This window comes from Cryptomeria japonica, chromosome 2 (genome assembly GCF_030272615.1).
Source record: "Cryptomeria japonica chromosome 2, Sugi_1.0, whole genome shotgun sequence".
Classification (NCBI taxonomy): Eukaryota; Viridiplantae; Streptophyta; class Pinopsida; order Cupressales; family Cupressaceae; genus Cryptomeria; species Cryptomeria japonica.
Window position 1 is genome coordinate 680,068,127 of NC_081406.1, and position 9,952 is coordinate 680,078,078.

Sequence of the window (9,952 nt, forward strand, 5' to 3'; positions counted from 1 at the left end):
TGTTCAAATAATGCATAAAGCCATGGCCTATTGGCAGATATAAATTAGGCCCAAACCATGAGAATCAAGCTATGAGTAATGAAATTCCCAAGCCATATGATGAAAACCATGATGACCTTCATTGAAAGCCCAAAGAAAATCTCTAAGAGTTTTTCTACCTTCAAATATAAGACCGTAAAAGGAACCCAACACGAGGAATAATAAATATGTGTGATCATTAAAATTTTTTTAGAACAAACCTACCAGTCATAAAGAAAAACTTGATGATCCAATATTGAATATTTTTCTCAATCCTAGTTAGCACAACAAGCCATAGCTCAACAAAATTGGTACAAAAAGCAAAAAGAATGCTTAGGAATTTGAATTTTTTTCCATTGTCTATCCATTTCCACTAGAATGTGGCTGACTAGGCTAGTTTGGGAAGGAAAGATTACTTTAATAGAATGGTCTTATGATTCTTTTCTCACTCTTCATGAAGATGAGGAGAACATCACCTAACACAATTTTCAAAACAAACTAATTAAAAAATACATGCCACGAAAAATACAAATATAAAATAAAAAATCCAACAATTTTTTTTATTTGTCCAACTGTAGTCACTAGAAGACAACTTATAGAAAACTAAATTTAGAACGGAATTAGCGAATGAAAATAATTAAAAGAGAAATACAAATCTCTAGGGTTAGTCGGATTACGTCTCATCGATCGCCTTATATACAGCCCATAGTCAGCGCTTTGTATAACCTCATTGCATTTTGCGCGCTGCTCTCCTCCGTCCATAGGCGGCTTGGCGAAGGCTTTTCACATCAGGTATCCATGTCTTAAATATTTTTGTGCTCTTAATGTGTCGGAGATTGTACTTTTGCTGGTCTATGGCGAAAAATGGGGTACTTAGGGTTTGCGTTTTACATATCAAACATCGTCTAAAGTTTCTGTTTTTGTTGAAAGGGTTTCATTGTTAATGGGAACGAAGGGCTTTGCAGGGGTTTCATGGTATGAGAAATTTCTTAGGGTTTCAGATCTATTTGAAACCTTCTGCTTCTCGTTTGTTTTTGTTTAAATACACAAGGATTTCTCTGTCCTTATATTTAAGAGACAGTTTTTTAAAAAATGGACTTTAAGTTTGCGATCTGTGATCTAGGGGATTCTTAGTTTGCGATCTGCGATCGGTCATTAAAAAAATGAGATTCAATGAAAATAGTTCTCAGTGTATAGTAAAGATGCTAAGAAAGGAACACCTAGGGCAAACAAGAAATGCAAAATTTGAATATCGAACATATCTATTGCTTTTTGTAATATTTGAAAATTCTTAATATCGTAACGAATTAGGTCGTTCCTGGTGGCTTAATTTGGGTTCCTCGTTTCTATGTTGATTTGTGTGGAGTTTGTTGTCCTGTCAAGTGATTTGGCTAATAATTGAATCACGGAGCGGCTTTTATATTCAAATCAAGGCATATTGCATGGGATTTGCATAATGTGTTTACCTTGGATTTTGAAATTGGGTTTTGTTGGATCATTTAGATTTTTGTATCTTAAACAATTGAAGGAAATCATTATTTGCAATACATTCATAAACTAGATTGATCTCGATGAGATCATTTTGTTAGTTCCTTGAAATTAGATTTGAAATTTAAATTAAAACAAAAGCAATGATTATAATTTACAATTAAATTGCAAGTATTTCTAAACTCTAACCCATTGGTCAAAACTAAGCAAATCTCGTGTTCTTTACAATTTTATTCAATTAGATATAAAAAAGTCAACGTGGTCAACGATTCATTCAAAATACACGATTTTTTGAATGGAAAACATTGTGGATTAACGGTTCTTGTTTAATCATGATTTTAAGTGCTTTATTTATGGTCCTCCATGGTTTCCTTTTTAATTTCGAGTATAATAATGGGTAACTTATTTTATTTATTTTTTGTGGAGGTTACAAGATTCTCAATTTATTTTATTTTTTTCTCGTGAGAAATTTCTATATTTAATAAAGTTGCTCTACAGATTTGGGAGGAGGGAAGACTTTATTGATTTGTTGATGCCTGCGTCTGCTTCTGCTCCATTCTCTGCACTCCAGGTAAGTCTGCCTCTTGTCTCTGTTTCTGTTGTGGTGCCTTTTCGTCTATTATTTTGGTTTGAAAAATTTAATGGGTTTAAAAATAAATATTGGATTATATATTGCAGCAATGGTGGAAATTATTTGAATTTTCTTTATGGGTCTGTGAAATAGGGATAGTTGTGTGTGTTTCTTTGCATAGTGACGAATAGATGGATCCCAGGGATTATTTGTCATGGTTTGTCATATCTTGAACCAATTGGAACCAATGAGATGAGAAGAAAGAGGCTCATTTATTCTATGGATCTCATATTTTCTATGTGAAACTGTTCCATTTTATCCTGTTAGCAGACCTGTTTTTTGCTTGCTTCATGACGCCTTGTTATCTGTGAGTAGCCATTTTATTTACTGAAATGATATCCATTTCTGAGCTGGTTTTTCTATGTTGCTTTTATTGAAGGGGTTTTAATAAGTTTGGATTGTTGACTTGTATTTGTTCGATACATGAAATGTTAAATGGAGTTGGTGATGCATTTCTTTACTTGGTTCCACTGCTAGTGTGCCTGATGGGATAGAACAATTTTTGGGTGTATAACTTCAGCCTGCTGTTTTCAGAGACATTCCCTCATTTGTGATTGAGATAGTGGAGGCATTTATTTCTAAGTTGCTGGGTTCGTGGCTTTTGGCCTCCTGACACTGACCGGGTCCGTGCCTGGGTTCCTGGGGTGAACCCTGACCAGACCCGGGTGAACCCAGGCACGGATCGGGTGAACCCAGGCAACCGGCTGGGTTAAGTCACATCAAAGTGACTTTTAACATCAAAAAAATTAATTGGAAATTCTGAACTATTCAATGATGAAGTAGCATACTATTAAATGTGTTTAGATTTGTAATTTTGTTTACTTCTTTGAATTTTTGCATATAATGTATGTATTTGTGTGTGTGTGTGTACACACACATGTACGGATGAACTCAACCCACGAACCCGAAAGGCAAATTTTTTTTGCCTGAACCCACAAACCGGCTTTGCGTCATCGAATCCGCTCCCAAACCCAAACCGTTAACTTAGATTTATTTTGGTGTTTGGTCCTAATTTAGATTGGATTTTTCATGTTATTTATTTTGGTTCTATGTAATGGTTGTATGGATCCATTCTCTTGTTTGGGGTTTTTTCCATTCTCAACAGGATGATACAAGTTCTTGGTGCTAGTGTAATGGCTAATCTTGACCTGCAATAGGTGGCAAATTGAGCCTGAATATCTCAGATATCTTACTTCATTTGATTTAATATGTTTTCAGACTATTTACTACAGTTTGATTTAATGTTTTGCCTTGGGTGAGATGCTTTGTTCTAACACAACTCTATTGTGGGATTGTCTGAGATTTTTATTTGTTTGTGATGAGACAGGTGGGTCATTTGTTTTAATGTTTTTTTGGATTTTAATAGATTTTCTCCATTATTTGCTGCCGACTTTAGTGATCCATTTTCTTGACTGGGGTTCTTTTTTCCATTCTGAAGGGGACAAAATGAGTTCTGGATGTGTACTTATAATGGTTGATGCATATAGGTGCTTTTACTGGCTTAAAGTTACTCATAACTTTGAGAATTTAGATTTCACAAGTTTTATAAGACTGAATTTAATCTTACTCTGTTATGTTTTGCTTTTTTTCATTCTGTAGGTGGTTATAATATGGGTTCTTTGACAGGCATTATATGGGTTTTTATTGGCATAAAGTTACTTAAAATAACATTGAGAATGTATATTGACATATAATTCATAACATTGAATTCAATCTCACTTTAAACAATAAAATCCCCACGTGTCAATGATGGGGGTATGCAAAGGTTATAAATCTCCAATTTGGTTCATTCTATCTATCTAGAGAGCAGTCAGCAATGTTCAGCTGCTCTCACTAAGCATGTTTTTGACATATGCCAGGGAAGAATAATCTTTGATCTAAAAAATAATGCGGTTAGTCTATTTTAAAAAGAAATTCCAGAGTATGCAGTCTCTAACCCTCTTACCACGAGGCATCTCGAGAGAACAAATGCCATTGGAACCAGAATTTAAACCTCCTTGCACAATTCCCACACATTGCCATAATGGTACCTTAGACTTCCAATTTCCAGCATCCCTTAGTTGTTGTGATAATCCAGAAATACACAGAAAGATTGCAGCAATAAATATTTTGTAATATTGATATTTCTTTAAATCAATCCATAAGTTGATTGAATTTTGTCAAATTTTTAATACAGCTCACTTAGATCGCAGACATGTAGAACTGGACACTAGTATTCCAGATATAAGTTGAAATGCCAGTATTTCGCATAAGAGTCTGATCGCTACATCTGTAGGGTTTTGTGCCCAAGCCATAGCAGCTGAAACATAAGATCTAGTCCAGGGAAAAATGATTTTTGTTTTTCAAATTTCAAGAATGACCATTCTCCTGTGCCCAGTGCATTATTTAACTCAAGCTACCATTTCTTAGCAAATCTCAATCAGAGACGAGACATCTCTCAAACGTTGGCAGTAACTGGACAAATCCAGCTCCATAAATTGGGCAGTTAACTGACAATTTGGTCCCTCATATTCAGGCAGTTCCAAAACAGTTACTGTCAAAGCCTTTTCTCAATCGATGCAAGTTCCAAATAGTTAACTGACCACATGCACACCTTTATTCAATTCATAACTAATTGAAAATAATTACATTTCAAAATATGACAGTCCATTCACTAAATAGTAAATACTAATGGGATTAGAGAAATAAACTCCATGCAGCATGAGTGTCAGAGAGGGAGTGTTACACTTGCCAGTTATTTTTGTTCTTCATGATTACCTTATTAATGGGGTGCTTGCACGGTACTTGTTAAGAATCAGTTAGGGGTCCTTGCATAAGAATTAGTTAAACTCAGTGCACCTGTGATGTTCTAGGGATGTGGGAATAGCTAGGGAATGTTGCTGGGTATGTCCCTGATTGGAAAAAGATCGGAGAACTTGAGTAACTGCCTACAAAATTGCAGGGGATGGCTAGTCATCTGTTCTAGCCATCTGTTATGGCTTGAACAAAAAGAAAACATCGAGCTATTGAAGACATTTATATAATATAAATATTTATGCTTTTAAAAACAAGAAACAGGAGGATGTGGAGGATGATACAGAAACTATGCCTTGGGTTTTTGAATAGATAGTCCAAATTCAATTGTTTATTAACTACTTAATTGAGAGATCCTAATTTGGTGCCACAAGTACGATTGAACTATGAAACTTGTGTGATTGAGTTTATGCAATTACTCTTGTGTTAGTTGTAATGATAGCTGTAACACAGGTAATCTATTTATTGCTCATTAGGAATTTTCCCTGTTTTGTCCAAACCATAGGTGATAAAAGTGTCCCTTTTAGGCTTACAAGTTAAATGCTAAATAACTGGTCCAAAACTCAGCCTGCAGTTGCATATGTTAATTGTGTTAAACAAATTCTTATTTTTGGCATTATTTTTTCCAAGCATTTGAGCATGTTCTCTGGACTTCACTCTGGGATGAAAAATAAAAAACAAAAAATATTTGGGCCCATGCTTTCGAGGGATGAAATTTGTAATATTAACGTGTATGCAAAATTTATAATCTTGTGATCCTGATGGTGAATTGAACTTTTTGATCTATAAATGAAGGAAAAACAATGTATCACCCAAGTCATTGCTCCATGTTCAGGCTCTGGTTTGGTTATGGGTTTTCGTTTTTGGAAATGGCAAATTATTTTTTTGCATTGTTTTTTCTATATAAAAACATTGGTACAAATTGGGCATTTTCATGTGTTTTTATTGGTCTGTTAGAATGAGTAGGTGTTATTTTAACTATGAGCCAAATTATTCTTGTCTCTTCAATTGGCTATTGTTATAGTTTGTTAAATGCTTACTTGGTTTTATTTTGTTTTGCAGCAATATTTTTAGGTCACAATGTCAGAGCGGTCTCAATATCCGTCAGTTGTGCAAAAGTTGTCTGGTCAAACATTCCTTGGTTCCAGATCTCCACCGAACTGGCATGTTAGCCAGAATGCCATACAGCGACCTCAGGGAATGTTTTATGGTGGATCACAGAGTGCACTTTTGCAGGCATCCAAATGGAGCAATCTATCTGTGGCAACTCCAAATCTTTCACCCGTCTACGTTCCAGCACCTTCAGAGAAAGGTGTGAAAGGTTTCATGATTGATTTTTTGATGGGAGGTGTTTCTGCTGCTGTTTCCAAAACGGCAGCTGCCCCCATTGAACGCGTCAAGCTGCTGATCCAGAATCAGGATGAAATGCTGAAGTCTGGTCGGCTCGCTGAGCCATACAAAGGCATAGGAGATTGTTTTGGTCGAACAATCAAGGATGAAGGTGTTATTGCTTTATGGAGAGGAAATACTGCTAATGTCATACGCTATTTCCCCACTCAGGTACATGGTTGTTTTCATTTTTCATTAATCTGTTTGAAGGTGTCAGTTTGTGTATGTAAATTCTTGGTAGTTAGATTGAAATGTGATTGTTTGCATTACAGGCACTCAACTTTGCTTTCAAGGATTACTTTAAGAGCCTTTTCAATTTCAAGAAGGACAGGGATGGCTACTGGAAATGGTTTGCTGGAAATCTTGCATCTGGTGGTGCAGCTGGTGCATCATCTCTCCTTTTTGTTTATTCCTTGGACTATGCTCGAACAAGGCTGGCTAATGATTCTAAGGCTGCAAAGAAAGGAGGAGAGAGACAATTCAATGGGCTCGTTGATGTCTATCGTAAAACTCTTAAAACAGATGGTATTGCTGGTCTTTACCGTGGATTCAACATATCATGTGTGGGGATTATCGTGTATCGTGGTCTATACTTTGGGATGTATGATTCTCTAAAGCCAGTTGTATTGGTTGGAGATCTTCAGGTGAGATTCAATATTCTCTGATTATGTTATGCATACTTCAATCGCTTCTGGTCTCTGGTCAAGTACTGGTTGATCAGTGGAAATTGGCTAACTTACTTTATTACAATTGTAATTTGTAACAATTATTTTGACATGAGCATATTATTTGTTTGTCCAAGTGAGTTTATTATTTCAAAGCAAGATTTATAATTTGGTATGTGAACAGACATTGCATATCTTTGCACCGAATGTGGTTATTTTACCTTTTTATTGTTTGCAGAATAACTTCCTTGCAAGTTTTCTTCTTGGTTGGGGTATTACAATTGGTGCTGGTCTGGCTTCATATCCTATCGACACTGTTCGTAGAAGAATGATGATGACTTCCGGTGAGGCAGTGAAGTACAAGAGTTCAGTGGATGCTTTTCAACAGATTCTGAAGAAGGAAGGTGCCAAGTCTCTCTTCAAGGGTGCTGGTGCAAATATTCTGCGAGCTGTTGCTGGAGCTGGAGTCTTGGCTGGATATGACCAGCTGCAGTTAATTCTTCTCGGAAAGAAATATGGCTCTGGTGGAGGCTAATATTATGAAGTTGATGGTGATGACAAATTGTTTAGACATTATTTTTTTGGCGGTTTGAGCCGTTTTCCGGGTTCATTATAATAAAAATATTTGGCTAAACTAATTGCAATTTCCAGTACACTAGGAACCAGTCCAAGTTCACTTGAGTTTTGCCATCTGAAATTTGCAGATGAGTATTTGATCTGTTGTCAGGCACAAAATTTTCTTATTTGATATTTTGGAAAAAATAGTTTCCTCTGATTTTGAATTACCTTGGTCTTGTGTTGTTTTGTTTAAGGTTGGTGTGTGTTTGTTTGGTGTTATTGTGCCATCGCTTTCAATTTTATAAAGTTGAATTGTTTCAAATTATAAGCAAGTGATAGTTTTACACAATTTGAGAAGTCGTCTGGAAGTTTAGTTTCACATGGATTGTCAGTTGATAGTTTTACACAATTTGAGAAGTTGTCTGGAAGTTTAGTTTCACGTGGACTGTGGAAGTTGTTCATTGAAAATTGGTTTTATGTTACTTGTCAAATCGATTTTTGCTATTTAGTTTTTTTGATGCTCTTGCTTGGAAGTGTGGTGGATAGAAGTTATTTTTAAAGATGAATTGCTATTCTCTGTTTGTATGTTAACTCCTACATCTTGCTCAGTTGTGTGTGTATCTGACTGATGTTTTTCTATTATTAAAATAATTGTGAACAGTCAAAAAATGATTTGTTTACCACAATGTGGAAATGTTTGTTGCAGCATTATGATGTTCCAAATTGTCTAGTATCATGTGTATCAGCACAGATGTGATGTATACATGATGTAAGTGTTGCAGCTTTTATTATATTATATACATGAGTTTTTAATTATTGCAGTAGGTGGAGACAAGCCTTTATATTTTTAGTTCAAGGCTTTGGCCACTTATACATTACCTGTATTCAGTTTTTAACATTTTTAGTTTAAGGCTTTGGCCACTTATTTTTATTCAGTTTAAGCCTTTATATTTTTAGTTTAAGGCTTAGGCCACTTATACATTACCTGTATTCAGTTTTTTATATTTTATGAACCGCTGTAGATGCTTTCCTAGTCTGTAGGTAACAGTGTTCATGCAATTGCCTCCTTTGGTGTTTATTTCAGATCATCTCTAAACAAAGGAGGCATTTGCAAACTGAATCTCTAAGAACTGGATATGTTGTTTGCTTGTAAACAATGAGGGTGCAATTCATTTGATTATAATCTTTAGATTTTATGTATTTATTAATTTGTATTATTAAAGTTCTTGAATTTCAGCGATATAATTATCGTATCGTTGTTGTGCAAATGCATCTCCAGCCTTTTTATTGTAGATATGGTTGTATTTTTTTTTATCCTTGTGCATCTGCCAATGTTTTGTAATGGGGAGACTGCTCGACTTTGATCTGCAAATGTTTTTATTAGGAGACTGCTTGGATTTTTCTTATCAGTGTAATTGTTGTTTTTACGTAAACATGAGTTATGGTTGTTTATTGCCTGCCCATATGCATATGCAAAATGTTTAAAGATCCATGATTTTCAACGTCTTAGAATCCTGAATGTATTACAATCTCCCAAGGTCATATGTATGCAATAATTCCACTTAAATCCTTGTTTAGTAGATATAATAAGGGGACAGAAAGCCATTCAGAACTTACAGCTTAGGTGTACCTTGAGCTACAGTTCCGACCTAAGCAGCAGGCCTGAAAGGGTCATGCACTGAAGGAACTTTTTTAGATCAAAAGCAGGTGCGTAACTGGAAATATTCAGTTAAAGAAATCTTTAAAGATTTCTTCTGGCAAACGATGCCATTATATCAGCTGAAAAGCTATTTTCTTCTTCAGTCTGTCTAATTGGACATCATTTATCTGGAATTACCATAAGCACATTGATTTACCTGATCAGGGAGTAGCTTGTACGAAAATTGTAGTTAATGAAGGCATTGATTTCATTTCATTAGAGTTAGGCTGGGGTCCCATGGAGGGGGGCTTCCTAAAAATAGAGCTGGAGTTGCTGAGATATTTTAGAATTTTTTTAAAGCTGCCAGTGCCATGAATTATGTAGCTGCAATGCAGCTAAAAAACTTAAAAACTCCCAAATTTAAGGAAGCTTGCGGTCTCATGAATAAGTGCAGTGATAAAAACAAGTAAAATAAATTCATTTTCCCTCCAAAACTATTTTTAATAGAAATCTAAGCTTTAGATATTTGACAAATAATATCTAAGCTGGTGAGGCAATTTCTAGTCTCACCCCATTTTCACCTCCTCAAATATGAAAGTCTTTTAAAGTAGGAGCTTTTGTTTTTAGGAAAAGATTTTGAATAATCTCATAGCAAAATAAGAAAATCTCCATGGGACCTTAAGCTCCTCCATAGAACCCCTGCCTTATATTTTTGGCTGGAGAGATTTTATTCTGTTGGCCTCAATGAACCCAGTAGTCATTTTCATTGGA

General features: G+C 35.3%; 1 protein-coding gene across 2 annotated transcripts; it reads left to right on the plus strand.

Annotated features, from left to right (window-relative positions):
* Positions 1-654: 654 nt before the first annotated feature.
* Positions 655-7,769, plus strand: LOC131036853 (ADP,ATP carrier protein 1, mitochondrial). Of its 2 annotated transcripts, XM_057968846.2 has the most exons (6): positions 734-810; positions 949-993; positions 2,005-2,077; positions 5,993-6,490; positions 6,592-6,963; positions 7,223-7,769. In XM_057968846.2, the coding sequence occupies exons 4-6, from the start codon at positions 6,011-6,013 to the stop codon at positions 7,517-7,519; spliced, it is 1,149 nt and encodes a 382-aa protein (XP_057824829.2). In that variant the 5' UTR covers positions 734-810; positions 949-993; positions 2,005-2,077; positions 5,993-6,010; the 3' UTR covers positions 7,520-7,769. The 2 variants fall into 2 exon arrangements, with proteins under 2 accessions (XP_057824828.2, XP_057824829.2); XM_057968845.2 differs by lacking the exon at positions 949-993 and having other exon boundaries at positions 655-810.
* Positions 7,770-9,952: the final 2,183 nt, after the last annotated feature.

Coding starts and splice junctions, on each gene's coding strand:
- LOC131036853 (XM_057968845.2), top strand. CDS start 6,011: ATGTCAGAGCGGTCTCAATATCCGTCAGTTGTGCAAAAGTTGTCTGGT. Junction 6,491..6,591: donor TACGCTATTTCCCCACTCAG/GTACATGGTTGT, acceptor TTTGCATTACAG/GCACTCAACTTTGCTTTCAA. Junction 6,964..7,222: donor TATTGGTTGGAGATCTTCAG/GTGAGATTCAAT, acceptor TATTGTTTGCAG/AATAACTTCCTTGCAAGTTT.